The sequence below is a fragment of the Sminthopsis crassicaudata genome, chromosome 1, assembly GCF_048593235.1.
Source record: "Sminthopsis crassicaudata isolate SCR6 chromosome 1, ASM4859323v1, whole genome shotgun sequence".
NCBI classification, from domain to species: domain Eukaryota; kingdom Metazoa; phylum Chordata; class Mammalia; order Dasyuromorphia; family Dasyuridae; genus Sminthopsis; species Sminthopsis crassicaudata.
Window position 1 is genome coordinate 59,862,865 of NC_133617.1, and position 26,735 is coordinate 59,889,599.

General features: G+C 33.9%; 1 protein-coding gene and 1 pseudogene across 3 annotated transcripts in view; both read right to left on the bottom strand.

Annotated features, from left to right (window-relative positions):
• Positions 1-3,690: 3,690 nt before the first annotated feature.
• LOC141545748 (olfactory receptor 1f45-like) lies at positions 3,691-4,528 on the bottom strand (annotated as a pseudogene).
• A 10,465-nt stretch (positions 4,529-14,993) lies between these two features.
• Positions 14,994-26,735, bottom strand: part of LOC141552035 (olfactory receptor 1f45-like) — a 141,901-nt gene continuing 130,159 nt past the window's right edge. For 2 of the 3 annotated variants that reach the window (XM_074284425.1, XM_074284417.1), the window contains one exon: positions 14,994-15,939. In XM_074284425.1, the coding sequence (XP_074140526.1) occupies positions 14,994-15,939 (946 nt within the window). Of the gene's footprint in view, positions 15,940-23,243; positions 23,425-26,735 lie in introns of all 3 variants that reach the window. The other variant, XM_074284433.1, reaches the window with a different exon arrangement.

The window sequence follows — 26,735 nt, forward strand, 5'->3', positions numbered from 1 at the left end:
ATACATTACTCCCTTTGTAGTTGCCCCTTCATTCCTAATATGAGGAAACAGAGGCACAGGAGATTAGGTGATTACTCAACTGAGAAGTTAGTAGTACCAGCAGGAGCAGCAAAACTCAGTATCTCAGTATATCACCATTGGTGTAGGTAGAAGGTGAGCAATTTACTTCATTAATCAAATTTGGACAGTTTGTAACAAAAATGTAACATTTATTTATACTATTTAATTAAATAATTAATTATAAATAAATAAATTATTTATACTAAATAGTAACAGTTTGTTAACTATTTACAACAGTAAAAAAGGTCTGTGGAAGCAGAGCCCAGTATGCAATCCCAGCCCAGCCCTAGCTTCCAGCCTCAGCAAGGTGGGGCATTTGATTCAGCAGCAGTGATAGAAGCTTCTGGACCTCTCAGCTGGGGACACCAAGGCAGACTTGGAAAGACAATGGAGATGGTCTGTGGCAACAGGATTCAGGTCTGGTGTTCAACCCCAGGGCAGCTCTGGCCAATGAAGACTCAGACCTCCCCATTGTTCCCCCCACCCAGGATACTAGAACTTAAAGCTAAAGTGAGGCAGGGTACCCTAACAAATCCAGGGCAGAAAAGAATGCTTGTGGTCAGACTCCTAGAAGAATTTCTGAAAACATCTGCACAAAACCCCTGAAGCCTGGGACAATGCACCCTCTCCTCTGGAAACAGAGTTCTACTTTAACAAACTATTAAAAGCCAGGCAATAGGCTAGGAAAATGAGCAGAAAACAACAAAAAAAAGTTTCTAACTATTGAAAGTTGTTATGGTAACAAGATGGATCAAAATACACATTCAAATGATAACAAAGTTAAAGCTCCTACGTCCAAAGTCTCTAAGAAAAATAAGAATTGGGCTCTGATCATGGAAGAACTCAAAAGGGACTTTAAAAACCAAGTAAGAGACATAGAGGGAAAATTAGGGAAATAATTGAAAGAAATACAAAAGGAAATACCAAAAAAACTAATGAGGAGAAGAATGCCTTAAAAAGCAAAATTGGCCATTTGGGAAAGAAAGTAGAAAAGCTCACTGAGAAAAATAATTCCTTAAAAAATAGAAATGAGCAAATGTTATTTTATGAGAAATCAAGACACAATGAAGCAAAGTGAAACAAATAAAAAAATAGACAATGTTAAAGATCTTGTTGGAAAAACAATGACCTAGAAAATAGATCCAGGAGAGATCATTTAAAATTTATTGGTTTCCCTGAATGTCATGTTCAAAAAACTATGCTGTGAGCCATATTCAATCCCACTAATCCTCTTTCTGGATACAGATGGCTCTCTCCATCACAAGTCTATTGGAATTGACTTCTATCAGCTCATTGCTGAAAAGAGCCACATCCATCAAAAATTCATCCCAAACATTCATATAACATAACTTATTCAGCCATTCTTCAATGGATGGACAGCCACTTAGTTTTCAGTTTCTTGCCAAAAAAAAAAAAAAAAAAAAAAGCTGCTGTAAACATTTTTGCACATATGGGTTATTTTCCCTTTTTTAAATGATCTTTTTTTTAGATACAGACCCAGCAGCAACAATGCTGAATCAAAGAGTGTTGACAATTTGAAATCCCTTTGGACATAGTTGCAAATTATTCTCCAGAATGGTTGGATCAGTTCACAGCTCCCCCATCAATTAATGCCCCAGTTTTCCTACACACCCTCCAACATTCACATTATATTTTTCTATCATCTTAGCCAATCTGACAGTTATGTAGTGGTACTTCAGAGTTGGTTTAATTTGCATTATTTTTGTAGTTCCTTTAAGGACTCTATTGTTTTTGCTTTGAAAACAATGAATATTAACATTAATGTCTTTATCTGTACATATGCAGATTTAATCAAAAGTAGTTTTTGAAACTAATTATCTTGGTACAAAAGTTTGCCAACTTTTTGTTGGACAGTTTTACGTTTGTGTTCCCTTTTGCTGCACAAATGTTCAGCAAAATTTCATCCAGGTAGAAGGGAGGAAGTTGTTCTATAATAATGACTTTGTACATTAAACAATGAGGAAAAACATCTAAATATTTTAAAACAATAACTTAAAGCTTCTGAGCCAAAGTCCGCATGTGCTTTTTTTTTTTAATTTAAGATTTTGGAAGTTTCATATTTGGAATTTTGGAAGCTTCATCATTAGTTGTATATCTGGTGTAAATTTATCAGCTATGTACAGTGCACAATAACGTAAATAGTGTTTGGTTCATTCATTTTAACAAATGCTACTCAATCCCAATTATTCCTCTTGTATTATTTTTATCAGTTAGTACAATAATAGGGAATAAACTGTAGTATATTTGACAGTACTTCAAAAGGCCAAACTTTATGAATGGTCCATGGAATGAAAATAATATAAAAAATGGGATGAGACTGCCCTCCTGAGTTTCAATATGAGACATTATTCAGCAGAATTACTAGTTCATGATTAGCAAATGAAATTAATGACAAATTAGAAATTATAATTAAACATACATAATTAATGATGTGGATCTTTTGAACACCTTTACTGATAAGAAACAATTTTGATTACATTAAATTAAAATATTTTTGCACAAACAAAACCAACAGAAGCAATTTTAAAAGGGAAGTACAAAGCTGGGAAAAATCTTTACAGCCAGTATTTCTGATAAAGTTCTCATTTCTAAAATAGATAAAGAACTGTGTCAAATTTATAAGAATACAAGTCATTCCCATACAAGTCATTCCCCAATTGTTAAATAGTCAAAGGACATGAAAGAAAATTTTCAGTTGATGAAATTAAAACCATTTATACTTATATTAAAAATGCTCTAAATCACTATTGATTAGAAAAATAAGAACTAATACAACTCTGAGATGTCATCTCATACCTCTCAGATTGGTTAAGATGACAGCAAAAGAAAATGATAAATGTTGGAGGGGATGTGGGAAAACTGGGATGCTAATGCATTGTTGGTGGAGTTGTGAAATGCTCTAACCATTCTGGACAGAATTTTGACACTATGTCAAAAGAGCTATCAAACTGCGCATACCCTTTGACCCAGCATTTCAATTACTGTGTCTGTATCCCAAGGAAATAATAAAGGAGGGGAAAAGATCCACATATGCAAAAATGTTTATAGCAGCTCTTTATGTAGCAAAGAATTGGGAGATTAGTAGATCCCCATCAATTAGGGAATACCTGAACAAGCTGTGGTACATGAAGGTAATGGAATATTGTTGTTCTTTTAAAAGTAATGAATAAACTATTATGTAAAGGCCTGAAAAGATTTCCATAAACTGATGCGGAGTGAAATAAGTGGAACCAGGAGTACATTGTACACAATAACAGCAAGAATAGGGGATGATCAACTATGAAAAGCTTGGTTCTTTTCAGTAGTACAGTGATCCAAAGCAATCCCTATACACTTTGGACAGAAAATACTATCTGCATTGAGAAAAAGATTTAAGGAGACTGAATATAAACCCAACACATGCTTTGTTCTCTTCTTATTTTCTATTTTTAAAAAAATCTCTTTCAAGGCTTTTACCTTTTGAAAAATTAGAATTTTTCTCCCCAAACATGATCCATAAAGCAATGTGTATAAAAAAAATAAATTTACTACAATAAAAAATGAAAATTTGCTAAATCACTGAAGAATTGTTTGAGATATAAATACCCAGGGGTACCAGGCTGTTTACAGTCATAGGGAGAAGCCTAGCTTTCTGATGAAAAACATACTCAGAGCTCTTTTCATATCATTGTTCTTTAGGCTGTAGACAGGATTCAGCATGGGGGTGACTATAATATATATCACAGCTGATAGATACTGTGTATTTTTGGACTATATGGGTGGATGTGGGGTTGTACACCAATGATTGTTCCATAGAAGGGACAGACCACAGGAAGATGGGAGCCACAAATGTTGAAATCTTTCTTTGTCACATGAGATGATGGGATCTTTAGGACAGCATGAAAATGTATGTGTAGGAGATGAGGATACAGATAAAGGGCATAACTGCTATCAGTCCTCCTACTGTGTAAACCATCAAGTCATTGGGCAAGGTGTCTGAGCAGGCCAACCTTATGACAACACTGAGATCACAGAACAAATGAGGAATTTCATTGTGACCACAGAATGAAAGTCAGGTCAGAAAGACAGTGTGAATCAGGGCATCAATACAGGCCCCAAACCAGCACATTCCTACTAGACAGGCACAGACTTTTTGGGTCATGATCATAGTATAGTGCAGTGGGGCACAGATGGTCACATAGCGGCCATAGGCCATGGAAGCAAGGATGACACTATTTAATCCTGCAAACCAACTAAAGAAGAACACTTGTGTCAGACACCCAACATAAGAAATTGTTTTATTTCCAGATATGTAGTTAGTCAACATCTTGGGGACAGAGCTGGATGTGAAGCAAATGTCAATAGGAGACAAATTACAAAGGAAGAAGTACATGGGGATGTGAAGGTGGGAGTCAGTTCTAAAGGCCAGACTGATGAGCAGGTTCCATAGAGTTGTTATCAGGTACATAATTTCCTGATTATGTAATCAGCAAGAAAAACAGAAGCTTTTCCTGTTTGGGCTGGTTTGAAAGACCCATGAGGAGGAACTCAGAAATGCTTGTTTGATTTTCTCCCTTCATGAGTCTGTTGGGAAATTGGAATGGCCCATTTAAGGTTAGTTTGAACATTTCTGTGTGGATAAAATGAATTAAGTTAGAATTGGAAGGGAAATGGAAGAATAGGAAAACATTTGATTGAACTAAAGAAAATATCCCTGCTAATAGTGGAGGGTCTGTAATATTTAGGGAATTGAGAAGTGATTTATAATACAAAGTACATTCTCCAACAAACAAGAATGAGAGGATGAATACAAATATTCTTCGGAACAAGAATTGTTTAATCATCAATGAACTTGGGAAAATATGGTATTCTGAAAATCTGCAAATTTGACAAAAGATACAAATAGCAACTGTCGAGAAAATATTAGGAAGATAATCATTCGCTGTTGATAAAGTGCAAAGGAATCCAAATGCAGTGATTTAGACTTTGGAGAGAAAGGGAAGAGAATTGCCATTTATTAAGAATCTACTATTGTGCCAGGCACTGTGCTACACACCTTAAAAATATTATATCATTTGATCTTGCTTTCAGAAGTTATACTTTATTTATTTATTTTGGATGAGGGAATTGAGGTTAAGTGAATTGCCCAGGGATACACAGAGTTAAGTGTCTGATGCTGGATTTGAGCTCCCTCTTTGCAAGACTGGTGCTCTATCCAATGTGCCATATAGCTTCCCCTGTATTTTATTGAAAAGGCAAGAATCCAGCAGAATCCAGAAGTGCAGTCATTATAGTTTTCCCTAGGTCGTACCACCTTGAAAGAACCTAAAACTTATAGGTCTCCAGAACTAGTTGTAAAAATAGCAGGGTGAAAAAGTCTAAAGCTTAGGACAGTGAATCCCACCCTTAAAATGAACAGTGACCAACTAACAATGTCTGAAGTTCAAAAATAGAGTAGAAAAAAAGAGCAAACAACTAAAAATGAACTTAAACATACAAACTACTATGTGGATAGGGAATTTCACAACACAGACTCAGAAGAAGTCAATGATATGAAAACATTTGTAAGCATTTATTGAAAGAAAAATCTACATTTGGCATAAACCCAAGAAAAATTCCTAGATAAGCTAGAAAATGACCAAAAACTGAAACCCAGGAGAGAATTGTGTGAATTACCTAGACAACTAAAGTGGAAAACAGTTCTGAAAAGGGCTTGGCATCCCTCACATATCTTTGTTGACCACTCTTACACCTTTCTCATAACATTATATCAATACAAAGGCAATAATTCTTTCTTTTTACATCAGAAACTGCATAAGACACAAAATCCTCAATGCATGGATAAGTATAGAAATTTTTTAAATTATTTATTTATTTTTTATTAAAGCTTTTTATTTTTCAAAACATATGTGTGGACAATTCTTTAACATTAGCCCTTGCAAAATCCTGTGTTTCAATCCTCCCCCCTTCCTCCATGCCCTTCCCTAGATGGTAAGTATTCCAATATATAATAACTATAGAAATTAAAGAACACTTTAAATCTTTCATTTTATTCATTATACTTGCCCTACAAAGTAATGTTAACTTTTTTGGGCTCCTGAGCAGATATTTCATATTCACCTAATACCTGTATTGTCTAAGTTAATTTTTTAAAATTTTTTTCTTTATATTTCTTGCACCCAACATAGAGAGAGCCTGGCACATAGATACTTAAAATAAATGCCTGCTGACTTTAGAGACATATCTTGTAATAAAGACTTAAAAAAGAAAAAAAGATGAGTAAACCAATCAATATATGAAAATTATTTGATATTATATATCATATTTTACACACTTTGATCTATCACTTCAATAAAGAAGTGAGGGAAAATGTTGTCTTCTATTTCTCATTGTAGTTGATTTTATTTTTTGGTAATTTCTCAGCATTCATTTTGATAATTTTGAAGCGATTGACCTTTTCTTTTACATTGTGCCAATTTTAATATAGTTTTCTTAATTCAGTTTGCTCTATGTTAGTCATTTTTTTTATTTTCAGGCAACTCTATATTCATTGTTTCTTTGAGTGCAATAATATTCCATTACATTTATATCCCACTATTTGTTTATCCAGTACATATCTCAAGTATGAAACTTCATTATTCTTCCCCTTCATACTTAATCTTTTGGCTGCAATTCTTCAGCAGTTTTTCTGGATGTCTGCATTTTCCCCTTAGAAATCTTTCAAGACTGCAAAATCTTCAGACAATACTAAACATGAGGCACGACAAAGACCTTTCTGCATTTTACTGAGAAACAAAAACACAGACAAAAGAATAAATAAAGACATAGTTGCTAGCCTCCTTATCTACTACTGAAAGTTTAATTTTAAAGCCTTTAATTTGCCATGATTAAAAGTCTGCTTTTCATGCTAATTTTGGGATTCACTTAGTTTTTTATATATTTTATTTATTTTAATAATAACATTTTATTTTCAAAATACTTGCAAAGATAGTTTGCAACATTCACCATTGCAAAGCCTTGTGTTCCAAATTTTCCTTACTTCCCACCACCACCTCCTTAAGATAGCAAGTAATCCATATGTATTAAACATGTGCAGTTTTTCAATACATATTTACATATTTATCATCTGCACAAGAAAAATCAGATCAAAAAGGAAAAAAAACTGAGAAAGAAAAAAAAGCAAGCAAATAGTTTTTATATATTTTAACACAACTTAAGAGTTCTATCTTTTATTCATACCCTCTATTATTTTATGGGAAGTTGCAGGCCAAGAATTTTCATGCCATTTTTTCCAAGTCTAAATTCTTTGGTATTTTATTATTACTCCAACCCATTGCTCCCTTCAAGGCAGTAGTCCTTTCCTAATATTCAAAATGGGGATAAACTTTTCTGCAGTGTGTTGGCAAATCTTCCCTTGCAGTGTGGGAGTAAAAACTCTTTAGTTCAAAAGAAGATTGAGATCAAACAGAATTTGATTTCTGGGCAGCAGTCTTGGGCGAAAATTGTTGTTGTATGTCCTTCTTTCTTGGAGAGGACCATGATGTCAGGGATGTTAATACCTTGACATGCAAATGAATTGTATTCAAGTGAGAGAGTTATGCAATGTCATTTGACTCACTTTTCCCTCCAGAGCCATATAGACCAGTGGCAAGATATAGATCAAAAAGATTGGAGGTGGCCCAGATGAAAAAATTCCCTTAGTGGAAGATTAATCAGAGTAGTCTAGGAAGTTTTTCTATTATCTGGTTTTCTAGGGGGGGGCGGGTCTTGACCTGGCTTGGCTTCCCAAAAATTATGTAATAGGTAGAATCTGAAATGATTTAGAAAACAGTCTCTGAGCTTCTGAATATAATGTTTTGTTCAGTAATACATATTAATTGCATAAAAGAATGGGACCAGGCTTTTTTCAGGTTTTCATTAAACTTGAATATAGAGGGAGGTAAAGTTTTATGCATCAAAAGATAATAGGCCAAATATAAAATAGGACTTACAATTAGATAATCTGATTTCTTGTTTTCAGAATTTTTGAATGCTGAATCTGTCATCAACAGATATGCTATTCTTTAAAGAGTATTAACATGCCCCAAATTTGCCTGTTTCATTTATGACTAGATCTAAACCATTGATAAAACTGTTGAACAGCCAATAAAAAAGGTCAGATATGTTGTAGAAAGGATTCCTCCTAAGGGAATGATTGAACTACATGATCTCTTTGGGATACTCCTCCTCTGAGCTTCTAATAGTTATGCCCATATTGATATGCAAAAACCTGGATTTCTAAGAATGGATGATTACTTGTATGGGCATTGGAGAAGAGATTTTTCTGATAAATTTCAATAATATCATCATTATCAGCATAGCTATTTAAAAGTTAGCAGCATATCTTATATCTTTAAGTTCTGTGAAATAACTAAGAGAAATCCTATTTTATTTGGTTATATTCAGACTACATGTTTATTTTGAATTTGTTTTACAGTGAGATTATTGGTATAAACCTAATTGATCACATTACTTTACAGTTTTCCTAGCAATTCTTTTCAAAGTATTCTTTTCTAGATAATTTACATTTTTATGTTTATCAAATACTGTTACTGAATTATTATATAAGATTCATCCTTGTATAGTCTGTTCTTTTGATCTTTTTTCCTTTTTAGACAAAGTTTTGAGAATTAAGTATTGTAATCCCCATTTTACTAATGAGGAAACTGACACTAAAAAGATTAAGTGATTTTATCTCTAAAATAAGGTTTCTTAACATTTATTGTATTTTGGATTTTTTAAAAACAATTTTAACAATAAATAATGGAAGGAAATGATAAATATAGTTAGAAGTTTGTGAAAATAAAGATGTGATTTATTTCCTATTCAAGCTTAGAGCTCCTTTCAAATCTATCTCTATATTAAAAACACATGATATAAAATTTGTTCCCAAATTTGTTCTCTTTTGTTCAATAATAAATAGAACTTCTATTTATTGGGTTCTGATTCTCATCACTTCTCCCCTGGGCTATTGCACGTCTCTGCTTCCAGTATTTCTTCTCTCCAATTCATTCTCCAAAAAAAAGTACCAAATTATTATTCCTAAAATGTCTATTTGTTCATATACCTATCTAGCTCAAAAATAATCAAGGACTTCCTATGTTCATTAGAATGACAGTCCCCCATTCTAGGGAAATTATATGAGGGAAGAATCTAAAGCCAGATCTAAGCTTATGCTGTCTTGATTCCAGACTCAGTGCTCTATCCAATGCACCATCAGTTGCCTCTGTAAAAGTGCATTCACTATGACTATCTGGTCAATAATTCTCTGGGGATTTGAATTCAGTTTTTGTAGTTCCAAGTCCAGCATCCTATTCATTATACAATGTCAAATATAATCATATCCTTTAATTTGCAATGGTGGTAATCTTTCATTGTTTCTTTAAAGATAATAGATATGAGTCAATTATTGGATCCATTGGAGATATGTTGGAAAAAAGCAGCGGGTGGGGATAATCGTAACTGAACATTAGAAAAGGACAATTTCCTTGTTCTTGTCTAGAAATTTTCTTCTCCTCTACAATTTTAGATCTGGAAAATAGAGACAGTATTATGTAATGGAAAGAACATTGGCGTATCATTCAGGAGATTTGTGTTCAGTCCCAGGTCTTCCAAGGCTATACAATATAGATGAATTCATTTTTGCACTTGATATTTGAGATGCTCTTACAAGCTGATCTCTAAGGTCCTGTCCAAGTTTGATATTCTATTAAATAAGCCTCTAAACAGTATTTGGCAATCCAGTTCTAGAATATTTTTGTTCTAAAGTTCTTTCAATCTCACTAGACATCAAAATTCTCTCTATTTAATGTTCCTCTCTCTATTCTTTCTTTAATTGGTGGCCTCTTTTCGGTCTCTTATTTTTGTATTGTCATGTCTCCTTCAGCTCTTAACAATCCAAGTTCTCATATGCCTCCTCTTTCTGCTCTTTGGTCTAAAGTCTGTCCCAGATCTAAATCTTTTGACCTTTGATAAAATTGTATCACAGAATTTTTCACTTTATTTTCCCAATTAACATATCTAAATTTCTAACAGACTGAATTCTATGTCTTTGGTCTTCTTGTGGCCAAGTAAGTTCCAGCTCCATATGTCAAAAATCCCTGAAGATTCTGAATAGGGATGGCAACAGTTTTATTATCAGTTCTTTCTATGGTAATCTGTCTTCCTTTTACCAGGATAAGAAAGAGACAAATTGAATTAGTCCTTTTAGAAAGAAAGTATCACATTACTTCATAAAGGAAATAAATAGGATTTTTTTCACATTTCAATGTCATAACTAAGGCTACATCTGAATTTATGCTGTCCTGATTCCAGGCCCAGTACTCTACCCACTGTATAATCACTTAGCTCTGTAAAAGTACATTTACCATGGCTACCTGGTTAATGATTGCCAGAGGATTTGAATTCAATCTTTACAATTCAAAATCAATTTTTGCTGTGAGGGTTCATCCATGAAGTTTCACTGCATTTTGGTAAATAGAATACAAACCTTGTCACCAAAAAGAGAACTATTACAAACATTTATGAACATGTTGGGACCTTTCTTTTATTTTATAGTTCCTTTGGGATACAGGATAGTAGTGATATTGCTTTATCAAAGATCATCAGTATCTATATTTTTTGACAAGTGTCCTCTGGGCAGCTGGCACCTGACTCCTCAATTTCATAATTTAAACTATAGCTAACATGGAAGGAAATGTTTCTCAGGGTCACTTGTTGATGATAGTGAAAGAATTAGGGATAGTAGAAGACAGTAAGGGAATTGAAGTTCATCTCAGTCTAGAAAGATGACTATCCAGGCTTAAATTGGCAGAGTCCACAATATTTGGCAAAATGTCAAAGACAATTCTTTTCCTTTAAATATCCTGCACATCCTTGGTGCAGCTTGTCTCTTCAATAGAAGCATTGCTTTGAGTTTATACTCCAAAGGAAACGTCATCCAACTGCCCATAACAATAGGTGAATCTATTTTAAAGGAAGCAGTGGAAGATGTAACATGCATCATATAAATTTTATTCTTACACAGAAAAATATTTGTTAGCAAAGTAAAATGATAAAACAGAACTCAGTAAATTATCTTTATTACTAGTCATTGAGATGTTACTATTTTATTCTATCCATCCTCAAAAATCTGTTTGATTTCTGTACACTGCCTCATTTTATGCATCTTTCCTCTTGTTATATCTTCCCTTTACAACATAGTACATATTCCATATGACTAAGATGAATAATCAATCAAAATATATGACTTATTTTTGTATGTTTTATCCCACTGCGAGAATGTAAATTTCTTCAGGGCGGGGATACAATTTCATTTTTCCCCATCAATATCCATAATATCAAGATCCATCATATCAAAAATAGTAAATAATTAATAAATGCTTGTTAAATGAATGAATGATTGATTTGGTGCTATTTGGGGGATTTCTGATGCACTCTGAACTATATTACTCTATTGCCAAGTACTTTCCTGTAGAGGGCCAAAACTCTGAAAAGGTGTACTTGAATCAAGGACAACAGGGTGCTTATAGTTAAGTACCTACTTAGTGTGAGATAATGATTCTCAAAATACTTAATGTGATATGCTGATATAATGGTTGTAGTCCAGAATATTCCTGGATTCTGTTGCTGGGGTAAATATCACCAGATTACCTATCCAGGAATGTGTATCAGTAAACCTGATGTTACTACTTCTCCTGGGTGATAAATCACACATTATTTAATTGCAAATTATTATTAGTTGCAAATTCACTAGTTTCCCAAATCAGTGTATGGATAGACACTGGTTGGTAAACACTCTCAGGAGGTAAAATGGTCAAGCCTACTGTGCCTGGAGGCAAAAGATATATAGGCTGGACAGGGATAGATTTCAGGGGATATCTCAGTAGTCCCAGTTGTATACCACTCTATTCTCCTCAATTGTAATTCCTTTCCCCATCAGGTTGCTTCTCAGCTGAATGATTGTGTGGCAGTACTGAACTTCTAAAGACTCTCTGGATGTAGCATAGGCTGCCATCATGTCCCAAGTACTTTTTTGCCTGGGGCCCTGGAGCTGAGCCCTGCTTCCTGTTTCCCTAAGTCAATCTACATTCTGATGCCCAATGGAAGCCTTTGTTGCATTTTGGACATGGCATTTTGGGTCTTGTTCTCCCACTCTGTTTTTTCACTCCATCTTTAAGCCAACATTTAGCTTTCAAATGCCCTACTTTACCACATTGAAAGCATTGAGGAGACTCTCTGGAAGACCCTTGCCAAAAGGGACCCTGTCTTCCCATATTTAGATCTTGAAATGTCTGCATCATAGCCTGGGTATAAAAGGTATTTGTGCCCACTGTGCCACAGCATCTTATGAGCTCCTCTAAAGGAGCATCCTTGTGTACTCCTAATATAATTCTTCTACAAACCTCATTAACATTTTCTTTAGCAAGTTGTCTTATTTCTGTTGTTGCATTTTCACCAATAGTTCATATGACAGCTGTCTGCAGATGTCCTACAAAATCAGCAAAAGGTTCATTTGGACTTTGCTTTATTTTTGTGAAGGCTTCTTCTCTATCAACGTTTACCTGTCTGATCATGTCACACACTTCTAATTTATGTTGGCTCCTTATTGCCTTCAGAAATAAATATGAAATACTGTTTAGTTTTCAAAGCCTTTCATTGCCTGCCCCATTACCTTACTTTTGTTGTTACACCTTACTTGTCCCCACTTGTACTTTGTAATCCAATAGCACCATCTTCCTTGCTTCTCCTCAAAGCAACTTCAATTTCACACTAAGCATTTTTACTGTTTATTCCCCATTCTATTGTCTCCTTCCTTATCTCCACCTTCTGGATTCCTTTGAATCTCTGCTAAAATTACATTTTCTGCAAGAAGCCCGTTCTGTTCTCCCTTGATGCTAGTTCTTCCTTTCTGCTGATTATCTGAAATTTATCCTTTATGCATATTTTGTTTGCATATTATATCCCCTATTAGACTGTAAACTCCTTCAAAGCAGGGATTTTTTGATAATTTTTTTTGGTTGTATCCCTAACACTTACTGTAGTGTCAGGCATATAGGTCCTTAATAAATGTTGGTTGACTTAACTTGACTTCCCTCCACTTTGACAATTAACTCTTGTAATATTTTTTTAAGAAAATGAGAAAAAAATCAGCACAACCAATCAATATACGAAAATTATCTGATATTTTATGCTATGTTTTATATCCACCTCTATAGAGGGTCATAGTCAGTGGGGAAACTCTGGGTAAGGTATAAGACCCTTCATCCCAGAGGGAACCTGCTAACAATGTCTGGTTCGGCTCCCCAGCTCCCCAAGGGCTCTTGGCCTTCCTGAGAAGTCAGAGAGTGGTAACAACTTGTGTTGAGATTGAAACAGAGTGATAGCAGGTGGAAGAGTGATACCAGATGGCAAATTACATAGCAAGTTGTTTATGTGGTCCTACATGTTCAGAATTGTTTTTGTTACATTATTAAAAGGGGAAAGCCCTTGAAATAAATGGACTCCATTTTCCCACCCTCCTCAGGAATTGTGCCTCATCACTTCTCCACTAGGAAGGTATATCTTAATCACCCCACTGTGGGGGCTCTAGAAAGCAACAGTATGTTTTGTCACCCCAACTTGGGGCTCTAGAAAGCAGGACACAACACACCTTTATAAAGAAGAAGGCAAAACATCTTCTTTTTCTGTTTTTTTTTTTATTTTTGTCATTTTCCACCATACTTTTTTGATTATTTTATAATTCTCAGTTTCCTTTTATACTGTTGTAGCAATTTTGACAATTTTAATTGTTTTCTTAACTCATTTTGCTATGTATTTGTTCATGTAAGTCACTCCAGATATTGTAGTATTCATTGCTTCTTACAATACATTAATATTCCATCATATTCATTTCCCACTAATTTTCATCAAACACATGGTAGATGTAAGACAGTAAATAGGAAAATATTTAAGAGATTCTATTAATTGGTGCCCCTTTTCTCATTGTCTCACATCATTCAAATGTATTCTACCACTATTTCTCTCAGAGGATGAGGTGACCCTTTGTCTTGACAAAACCAACCCCTTTATGTGCATAAGAAATATTATTCCATCACATTTTTATTGGCATGTTTCCTCCTCTACCATCCCTGCTTTTTTCATTTATATTTAAGCTTTTGATATCTACTAGATCATTCCTTCATAGTATGTACTTTATAAATGCTCATTTCTCATTGCCTGAAATACTTTTTAATTTAATGAAAGCAACCAATACAATGATGACATAAAATGGTACCTACAATATTCCATGTTCAAAGTCTTCTAATATATGTAAAGAAGAGATAGTGGTACATTTTCCCAATTGTTTCTTAAAATTTCACCAAATTTAAGTTTTCCCCTTATAGTTAACATGATCAGAGTGATTTTGTAGAAATTTTTTCTCCTGCTTTTACTTTGATCTGCTTTAGTTTCTAAGAGCCTTTCTATTTTTGCCTAAACTCTTTATTGTCAGCTTTTCTTAGGAAATATTTGGATAGGTCTTGAAATCAGGAAGACTGGGGTTCAATTGCATGTCTCATAATGGAGAGTATTCAGTGCTTTAGGCAAGAAAGCCTGTAAATTGCAGAATTTAATTTTTTGTCTAGCTCTAAAAAGTACTTCCTGTATAGTTGCACCTTCATTCCCCAGATTAGGAAACTGAGGCACAGGAAATGAGGTGATTGCTCAGCTAAAAAGTGGGTGGAACCAGATGAGAAGCAAACTGCCTATGACCTTTTTATCTCATCACCACTAGTGTAGATAAGAGGTGAGCAAAAACAGTAATCATATAGAGGCAATTTTTTTGAAAATTAAAAAAAAAATTATTAGATAGTTGTTTAAGACACAGGCATCCAGACCCGGCAGGACAGCAATCATCATAGGGAGGGGCCTGGTTTTCTGATGAAAAGCATCTTCAGGGCTCTTTTCATATCATTGTTCCTTAGGCTGTAGATAAAAGGATTCAGCATGGGGGTGACTACAGTGTACATCACAGCTGATGCTGTGTCTTTTTGGGCAGTATGGGTGGATGTGGGGTTGAAATACACTCCAATGATTGTTCCATAGAAGAGACAGACCACAGCTAAGTGGGAGCCACACGTGTTGAAAGCTTTCTTTTTCCCATGAGTTGATGGGATCTTCAGGACTGCAATGAAAATACGTGTGTAGGAGATGAGGATGCCAATAAAAGGCATGACAGCCGTCAGTCCTCCTACTGTGTAGACCATCAAGTCATTGAGCAAGGTGTCTGAGCAGGCCAATCTTATGACAACACTGAGATCACAGAAGAAATGAGGGATTTCATTGTGGCCACAGAATGAAAGTCGGGTCAGGGAGGCTGTGTGAATCAGGGCATCAATACAAGCCCAAAACCAGCACACTCCTACTAGACGGGCACAGACTTTTTGGGTCATGATCATAGTATAGTGTAGTGGGGCACAGATGGCCACATAGCGGTCATAGGCCATGGAAGCAAGGATGATACTATCTAATCCTGCAAACCAGCTGAAGAAGAACACTTGTGTCAGACACCCAACATAAGAAATTGCTTTATTTCCAGATATATAGTTAACCAACATCTTGGGGACAGTGCTGGATGTGAAGCAGATGTCAACAAGGGACAAATTGCTGAGGAAGAAGTACATCGGGGTGTGGAGGTGGGAGTCAGTTCTAATGGCCAGAATGATGAGCAGGTTCCATAGCACTGTGATCAAGTACATAACCAGGAATAGGATAAATAGAAGCCTCTCCTGTTCAGGTTTGTTTGATAGGCCCAGGAGTATGAACTCAGAGATGCTTGTTTGATTTCCTCCTTCCATGAGCCTGTTGGAAAAGAAGATGAAATTAGAATAGTCAATTTAAAGTTGTTTTGAATATTTTTGTATTAATAAAATCAACAAAGATAGAATTGGAAGTGAAATGAGAGAGTGGTAAATGTTTTATTGAATTAAAAAAATGTCATTGCTAATATTATGAGATCCAAGATATTTAGGGAATTGAGAAGAGATTTATAACATAAAGGATATTTTCTAACAACATACAAATATTTTTCTAAACAAAAGTTGTTAGGCACAAATGACATTGGGAAAACATGGCTAATAATTTCTACAATTTCACTTCATACTCTGAAAATTTGCAAATGGCAAATGATCCAAGTGGTGACTATTGGAAACATTTTGAGAAGATACACATTTTCTTGTTGAGTGACAAAGGAATCCAAATGTAGTGATTTAGACTTTGGGGGAAAAGAGAAAAGAGAATTACCATTTAATAAGAATCTACTTTTGGATATCTTCAATATAAAGAAGATCCAACTCACTTAGTTGATCAATGATGGACAGAAATAACTACACCCAGAGAAGGAACACTGGGAAGTGAATGTAAATTGTTAGCACTACTGTCTATCTACCCAGGTGACTTATACCTTCGGAATCTAATACTTAATGTGCAACAAGAAAATGGTATTTACACACATATATTGTATCTAGGTTATATTGTAACATATGTAAAATGTATGGGATTGTCTGTCATCAAGGGGAGGGATAGAGGGGATAATTTGGAAAAATGAATACAAGGGATAATATAAAAAAAATTACTCATGCATATATACTGTGAAAAAAACTTATTAAAAAAAAGAATCTACTTTTGTTCCAGGCACTGTGCTACACATTAAAAACTATTACATCATTTATCTTACTTTGAAAAGTTACACTTCATTTATTTATTTTGGGTGAGGCAATTAGGGTTAAGTGAATTGTCCAGAGATACATAGCTAGTGTTAAGTGTCTGCCATTGAATTTAAACTCAGGTATTCCTGACTTCAAAAGCAGTGCTCTATCCACTGCACCATATAGCTGCTATTGTAACTTATTTAAAAGTTTGAACTATATAAAAGAGCGATAGACCTTTAGTACTGTATATTTAAATAATATTTTATGAGAACCAGTATAAGAACCAGATAAAGGACGTATGGTGGATTGAATTATCATCTCTAGGCAAATGATTCTCAAACCTATTTATCTACCTCTAACTTCTCCCTTGATCTCACTAGGCTTTATTACCAATTGCCTATAGGAAATCTCAAATATGTACAAAATAGAATTTGTCATCTTTCTCCTAAATTTCCTATCTCTGTTGAGCATACTACTTTCCTAGATTCATATTTTCTACTTTCTATCATCCCATCACCATATCCAATATGTAGCCAAGTCCTGATGATTTTATCTCTATTATATCTCTCTTATACACCTTCTCTACTCTCACTCTTCTAGCACTTTGGTGAAGCCTTTAATTACCTCATATCTTGACTGTTGCAAGTTGCTTGTTGATTTCTCAACTCACTTTTCTTCTCACTCTAGTTCATCTATCATTAAGCTGTCAATATCATGTCTACCCCTTATTTAGCAAATTCAAGTGGATTTATCCTCTGGGATAAAGTGGAAATAATTTTTTTGATATTCTAAGTCCTTCATACTCTGGCCCTCTCCTTTTCAGTCTTCACACATCATACTTTTGCTATATACCCTGTTTTCCTGTGATACCAGCTATCTTGCTGTTGCTCACAGAAGACATTCCATCTACAAAATCCTTATACTTCTACTGACTGTCCTCCATTCTATTCTCTCTCTCCTTATTTTTACATTCTGGCTTTCTTAACTAATATCAAGTCTTAACTAATATCCCATCTTCCATATGAATATGTTCCTTTCCCCTCCCTTAATTTATTGTCTTCCCTCTATTGATTGTCTACAATTTATCTTTTATTAATATCTGATATATATGTATGTATGTATATATATGTTTTTTGTGCTATCTTCTGATTAGATTATGAGTTCTTGGAGAACAGAACCTGTTGAAAATCTTTCTTTGTATGCATATCACATAGCAAGATGAATAATAAATATTAATAACTACTTATTGACTAATATTATTTGCTAAGGATTAATGGAAATAGAAAGAAAAACAATACTCTTTTTTCTCCCCTAAGGCTGGGGTTAAGTGACTTGGCCAGGGTCACACAGCTAGGAAGTGCTAAGTGTCTGAGATCAGATTTGAACTCTGGTCATCCTGAATTCACAGCTGGCGCTCTATCCACTGCGCCACCAAGCTGACCCAAAACAATACTCTTTTAATAGTATACTATAGACTATTTACTGGTTGGAATAAATACATAAGGATTTGGGAAGTGATCACAAGCTTGGAGAAACATAAAAAGTTAGCTAATTATCCAAAAATTCTAGGGCGTTTTCTTTCCCCAAGTACAATAGCTGATACAACACACAACACATACACACACATACACACACACACACACACACACACATATATATATATATATATATATATATATATATATATATATATATAGAGAGAGAGAGAGAGAGAGAGAGAGAGAGAGAGAGAGAGAGAGAGAGAGAGAGAGAGAGATTTTCATGGTATAATAGTAATTTTTAAAATGGTTGGAGGAAACCTTAAGACAAGGGAATGGTATGATCTGTGAACATTCATAATAATCAACAAGAAGAAAATGGTTTTTGGGAACCTTGAGAGGATATGGCCATTGCAATTTAAAATTTGTGGAAAATGACAAAGTAACCAGATGCATATTCCTACATCTTGGACAAACAATTTTAAAGGATTCAGAAAAAATGATTTGTATTTCATAGCTTCAAAAGCCTATAGGATAAGGAGTTGTGGGAAATTCTCATAAACTTAAAGCATAAACAGTTGTGATGATAAAAAGAAATAATTTTCTAAACAAACCAAAAATGGTACAAAGAGAATGGTATATTTGAGAAGATGAAAGCGAGGGCAAGTAATGAAAGATGAATTTAAATATGCACCAGTCCCAGGAAAATATTTTATCAGGAGTGCTAGAGAGTAGAATGATTTGAACATGATAGTAACATCCAATAATGTATTGTTTTTCTGTCATTTGTAGTTGTGTCTGACTCTTGGTGACTCCACTTGGGGTTTTTTGTCGAAGATACTAGAGTGGTTTGCCATTTCTTACCTTGTATCATTTTATTGATCAAGGCCTGAGGTAAACAGGATTAAGTAAAGTGTCCACAATTAATTAGTATGTAAATCTAGATTTGAAGTCAAGTCTTTCTTCCTGTAGGAGTAGGATTCCATATACTGTGCCACCTTGGTACCCTTCAAATTGTAAAAAGGACTTTCAAAGTCTTTTTTGAAAAAGAGGAAAATTATACAAAGGACAGGGTGGCCATTCAGGGTAAATGATAATGAAAATGCCTGGTTCGTTGTAATAATGTCCTCCATTCTTGAAAAGGACCAAAATGACCCCACTATGTTGACATCAAGTTACAGTGTGTTCCAGTGATCAAACTAATATGAGCTCAGAATGTTTTTTTTTCACAAGTTGGACAAAAGTAATCCATATGAACATTTGAGATGGAAATTGAAAAATGAACAAAAAATTCACAAAAAAGGACTTATGAAATCTTTTGTTTTTTTCTGCTAAATGGTATGATTTTTTTTTTGCATCAGGAATACATTGAGAAGACTAGAACAAGTATGTTTAATATTGTGCTGAAAGTCAAGGTAGATAAGGGATGAGAAGAAACACTAGACTCCCCTTTATGAATTTTCCAGTGAACCAGCCTGATTTTACTACATCACTGGGTCCTAAAAGTTCTGGAGAATGTGATTGTTAAACCACAGCAGAGATTTCTGACAGACTGTGGAGAAAGGGAGAGATGTGAAAAGACCAGATAAAGAAAAATAGTGCTGAATTTGAATTCAGGTCTATCTGACTTCACACCTAGTCATCTATACACTGCATCACCTAGTCCAATACTGGGCTACCAGGTAATTAATATCTTCATCTTTTTATATCTTTATATCTTTTTATATCTTCATCATTTTAAAGATCATCTCTAGTAAATTTATATACTAAGTCCTTTCTATTTTTGAATTCTAAGTTCTAGTGAGTCCTTCCTCCTCTTCCTCTTCCTCTTCATCTTTTATCTGTTTCTTCTGCTTACTTCTTTCCTTCTTCTTCCCCCTCCTCCTCTGTTTCCTTCTCTTCTTCCTTTCTTCTACCTTCTCCTCCTCCTTCTCCTATGGAAATTTTGCTCTGTTTTTGCAATCTTCCCATTTCCTGACTCCTTCCTTCAACCCACTCCTCTGGCTCCAGGGACCCTTAAGTTGGTACACACAATGTCTTACCTTTCCATATTCCATCAATGATCAGTGACTTGGTAGCCTTCTCTTCAGTAGCCACCAGAAAAGCAAGGGAAACTCATGTGACAAAAATGTGGTGCTGTCTGATATGGATATGGGAAATTCTTACTTATGTATATGATGAAGATTAAAGATCTTACTTACTTACCCAGTGCTTACTACCATATTTTTAAAAGTCTTCATAATCATCAGAGTGCACTCATTTAAAATTTTTTTCATTATAGTTTCTTGCTTTATTTTTGATAATCTTTAAACTTTCATTTTAAAAAGATTTAAGATTCAATGTAGAGCCATCAATATAAAATGCTATTCTATCACAGAGGATAATGCTAAAATATAAACTCTTTTAAAGCATGAATCATACAAATCAAGAGGATAATCATATTTTTAAGATACTGTGTAGTCATAATTGAAAGATTTTTTAAAATGTCTGTAATAAACAAAGCTTACAAGTTATCAACCAGGGAAATGCATTTTATTTTCTCTATCTCATAAGTTTCAGAAAATATGTATTATTTGATTTTTTTCTTCCCCATAAATGACTACTTTAGCCAGAACAAATCCTTTTATAATTAGATGGTACTACATATTCAAGTCAATGAAAGCTTGGAATCCAGCTAGGTAGAGGGTTTGGGAAGGGTATATAGAGCCTGAAAATGCTGATGCTGCTATAATAGAAAACAGATGCTATAAGGAAGGGCTAACAGACTGTGAAAACTCTTTTAAGGAGAATACAGCTGATTCTTGAATTATTGGAATGCCCCCTTTCCTTCATTTTAAACCCAGGCTGAATCAATAGTTTGTAACATATTATGTCAGCACTGACTTGAACTATTGTCTTCAAATCACAAATCTTTGATTGCTGCCACCATCCTTTCTTTCCTCCTCCACCCCTCTCTCCTGCTCTCCCATCTCAAGTGACTTCAGTCTAACAGGTTGGTAGCTCAAAAGAAACCAAAGATAAATCCATTTGTGAATCCCAATAAAGCTTCATGCAGAGAATCAAGGAATCAGCACAATTTCTATGCATATGGTTGATTCTGGAAAAGCCTAATCAACTTTAATATTGATTAGAAAACCCAATTGGGAGGTCAACCTAAGCTGAAAAGTGGTAGAATATTAACAAGGCTAAGCAAATTTTGAATTCACCATTAGGAATGACTAAATTTCAGACTTTCAAATCCTCATATTAAAATGGATCAGAATTCCGCTTACTCAGTACATTTGTTTTGAACTTAGAAACTTGAAGGTTAAAAAAAAAGTAAATAACACTCAATAACTATAATAGGTTTTTAAAATTATATAAATTTTTTTATGTTTCCTTTAGGAACTCTCTATTTTTCTGGTTTTGATTTGAAATTAATCTTTTTATCTGTACATATGCATATTTAATCAAAAAGTAGTTTTTCAAACTAATTATCTTGGTAGAAAAGTTTGCAAACCTTTCTGTTAGTCAGTTTTATATTTGTACTCCTTTTTGTTACATAAATGTTTATCAAGCATTTCATCCAGGTAGAAGGGAGAAAGTTGTTCTATATTAATAATTTTGATATTTGGGAATGAGGAAAAGCATCTAAGTATATTTAAATAATAACTTGAAGCTTCTGAGCCAAAATATACAAAGATTTTTTTTTAAGATTTTGGAAGCTTCATCTTCAGTTGCATAGCTTATGTACATCTATCAACAATGTACTGAGCACAATAATGTAAATTGTGTTTAGTTCATTCATTTTAGCAAATGCTACTTAATCCCAATCTCTTCTATTTTTTTTAATCACCTAGTACAATACTAGGAGCAAACTGTTGTAGATTTGAAAATATATCAAAAGGCTAAACATAGAATTAAAATAGTGTAAAAAGTGGAATGAGACTGCCCTCCTGAGTTTGAGTATGAGACATTATTCATAATTAGTTAAATAAAATTAATGAAAATTGCCAGTTATAATCAAAAGTTGCAGAACTAAGAATTAAGTATTTATTTTAATTTCCTCTTAGTTAATACCTCTAGTCATTTATCTTGACCCTTTCCTTGTGCACAAAAATGTGTTCCCTAAAAGAATTTTGAAAAACTTATCTCCACAGGAAGTCATTTTTATTTTGGGTCTGCCAGTAATCTACATGACCTTGTTACTATATGTAGTGATTTTAGTTGATACTTGTGCCCATAGATTATTGTTTATTTTCTATCATAATCATATTTCATGCCAAACATGCAAATCTTGTCAAACATACATGCTATTAGATATCCTTTGAGAAATATGGACATTTTTTCCTAATGCCCAGAAAATTTATTTTTTGGTCATCAATCTTCATATTTTTAGTATTTTGGAAGCAATTTCCTTTTCTCTTAAGCATCACATAGCATTTCAGCTGAACTCCAAAATACTTAAGCAATGGTTCAAGTTAAGTTGTTTATAGGTTAAATATTTCATTTCTATCAAAACCATATACCCTTGAAAGGTAATAAGGATTTTGTTTTCCATGGAAACAGGAACTTTCCTTTATAGATCTTTGATTAAATTTTTTAATCTCATAAATTGGATTTTCATATGATTATTTACAAAAGAAACGTTTTAAGTATATTACCATGAGGTTTGAAATAAATAATATATTCCTGAACAAAATTCAGGATTTAAATTTTTTTTTTACATTTAATAGATAAAACAATTTGGCTCTTTTTAGATGAATTATGGAAAAAAGATTGGATGGAAAAATTATTTTGCAGTTCTATCAATAAAAATAAATGATAAAAAGAAATATAGGATAAAAGTAGAAGTTCTATGTTTCCATTCTGACAATCTATATACTCAAGACCCTTTTAGCATGAAGTTTCTAAGATTCCATGATTCACTCATCACATTATTTCCTTTGAGTTTCCTCCCTTGAAGTGAATGGAAAGTACCCGCTATATATTCACTTACTTAAGTATTTGGTCAGAATCTTCTGTTCTATTTCTGAAGAACCCAGTACTGATGTTTCCCCAGGTTTTCTTCCCATAGGCTGATCAGGGAACTAGCCAAATCCATGAGCTCTTCCAGGAGAAAGAGGGCTTGACATGTGGACTGAGGTGGCATGCATTAGAACAAGAATCTGGTCTGCCCACTGGAAAAGATGAGGGGGTATCAATGTAAATGCCTTTATAGAGTCCTTGCACCCAAAGCTCCAATTCCCTGAAGTCCTTATTAGAAACTACCCCCAAGTCATTTTTCACTTTCCACTCCAGACTCTTTGGGCTTGGATTCCTGTAGGGAAGGATTTGAATGAAGTTGTCCAATTTATTTTCACAATGCTGCTGTGATACCAATGCCAAGAACACCCTGTATTTTTAGCTGCCCTCCAGAGAAGAGAACTTTGATCTTGGAGTATTGAGCATTGAGCTGAAATTGATTTTAGCATATAGCCCAGAGGATATCAGGGTTGAGAGGGAATTTAAGATATAAATTCTATATAAAGGAAGTGTGCTAAGTGCTGGAGATAAAACTGTCAGAAGACAATTCCTCCCTTCATAGATGTTACAATGTAACTCTGCAGAGTACTGGCATTAGAATCTGGAATATTTGAGTTCAAAGCTGGCCTCAAAAACTTATCAGTTATGTGACTATGGAAAAGTCACTTAAAAATATAACTACCTCAGTTCCTTAACTGTAAAATGGGCATAATAGTACTATATCCCTGACAGGGCTGATTTGAGGATCAAATTGGATAATAGCATAGCTGTGTATATTCCCTGGGGGAAAATTGTAATGGGCTTGGTGAATTTTTCATCTGTGTCATTGCAAGACAACTTTCACCTCCTGTGGCACCTACCAGTCTAATCTCCAGTCACTAAAGCCTCTAAGTCCTCTAAGTAAGTAAGTTCCCTCTGACTTTGAACCTTCAATCTTTTGCTGTACCTGTTTCCTAAAGGAAGAAGTTGAGGAAAGTTGGTAGAAAAATCTTCCCTTCCATATCTATCCTTTATGTGGATGCTGAAGTGATAATCTTTAAGCCCAAATCTTATCATATGCTTTTCTTTTTCAATAATCTCCAGTGGTTTCTTTAAGATAAAACGCTTTTGAATTTAACAGTCCATTTTGGAGAATAATCTGGCTTTATGCCCAAAGAATTATAAAATTGCCTGTACTCTGTGATCCAGCAATACCATCACGAGATTTATTTCCAAAGATTATTAGGGGAAAAAAAAGAATGAAACTGTATATTCTAAAATATTTATAACAGTTCTATTATTAGTAGTAGTAGAACTGAAAATTTCAGGGATGACCATAAATTGGGGAATGCTTAAACAAGTTGTGCAATATGATTACAATGGAATACTAATGTAAAAAACAATGAACTCAATGATGTTAGAAAAACATGGAGAGACTTGCATGAAATTTTGGATAGTGAAATGAGCAGAGCCAAGAGAACATTGCATACAATAACAGCAATATTGCTTGAACAACAACTTTGAATGATTAAATCATTTTGATTATTATAAATATCCAAATTAACTGCAAAGGACATATGAAAGAGAGAAAGCATATGCATCCAGATATAAAATTGATAAATATAATTATGTACAGAATGATTTTTACAAATTTGTGAATAATAATAGCCTTTTCTAGGGCAAGGTGGAGGAGAGAACTACAAAAGAAAAAATATAATTTACATGATCACTTTTTCATATATTTTAAAAGAATAGCAATATTTAAAACAATAGATTTATAGTTTCCTGTGTAATTATCTTTTTTCTACTACTCTAATATGTAATGGAAATGCTTTATTTTATAAATTAAATAACATTTTTTTACAGAATTCTTTAGCTAGGTGCCTGAGAATTTTGATTTCTTTTGAGTCTTGCAGTTTTGTGACTTAGAATAATTTGATCATGTTATTTGAAATTTTTGTCATTTGATTTGACCAAAAGACATAAGAATGCTTCTTGGGACCATGAATGGAATTAAGGCCATGAAATTCAGATTCATATAATGTAAGCAGCAGTATGGTGATAAATGTTTAACTGTGTAATCTCGGGGGAGAAGGGTATGCACACAACACACTTAGTCTGTGTTATCAATATTTTCTCCATCACTTGCCTAAGTTCAGACAATCAATGAAATAATAAATCAAGTCCTGATTTGTAGCAAAAGAGAGGATAAAACACATATGATTCTATATGATTATCATATCTCCTTACTACTCTGGTTTCAAACTACCTTTTAAAACTTCCATGTATTTTTGACACAATCATGCTGGAGTTAAAAGGAAGAGAAAAGTTTTTGTTGAGAAAGAACAATGGTGCTGAGCAAGGACCAGAGGAAAGGCAAGAAGTTAAGTCTTCACAGCTTTCTCTATTTTATATCACTTTGGAAGTAGCCAAAATTTATAAGTCTTCAGAACTAGCAGTGAAAATAGCAAGGTGAAAAAGCCTAAATCTTGGAAAAATGGAACCCCCCCCCACAAAGGTCATCACAGTCCAACTAACATAAAGTCCAAGATCAGAAAATGGATGGAAAAAAATGAGCAAACAACCAAAAAGGATATTAAACATAAAAAAAAAAAAAAACACTACTATGCGGAAGGGAAATTCAAGACACAAACTATGAGGAAGACAATGACATGAAAACATATACAAACATTTACTGAAAGAAAAATCCAAATTTTCATGAGCTCCAGAAGAATTCCTAGAAGAACTAGGCAAGAAACAAAAACTGATTTTAAACATCAGATAAGATGGTAGAGGAAAAGTTGAAGAAAGAAATGAGAGCAATGCAAGAAAATTAAGAAAAGAAAATTAATAGCTTGGTGAAAACAAAAGGCATAAAAAATGCTAAAGAAAATGACTCCTGCATGCCGCACTGATGGAAACAATTTTTAATTATAAAATAAGAGATTATGTGGAAGTTAATGATTTCATGAGACAACAAGCAACAATAAAACAAAGTCAAAAAATGACAAAAGAAGAAAAATGTAAAATCTCACAGGATGAACAATTGATCTAGAAAATCAACTTAGGGGAGATAATTTAACATCATATCATCTGCAAAGGGTGATAATTTGGTTTCCTCATTACCTATTCTAATTCCTTTGATTGCTTTTTGTTCTTTTCTTGCCAAGGTTAGCATTTCTAATACAATATTGAATAGCAATGGTGATAGTGGGGGCAACCTTGTTTCACCTCTGATCTTATTGGGAATGATTCTAGTTTATCCACATTACATATGATACTTGCTGATGGTTTTAAATAGATGCTACTAACTATTTTAAGGAAAAGTTCATTTATTCCAATAATTTTTAATAGTAATGGCTATTGGATGTTATCAAATGCTTTTTTCTGCATCTATTGAGATAATCATGTTTTTTGTTAATTTGATTATTGATATATTCAATTATGCTAATGGTTTTCCTAATATTGAACCAGCCTTGCATTCCTG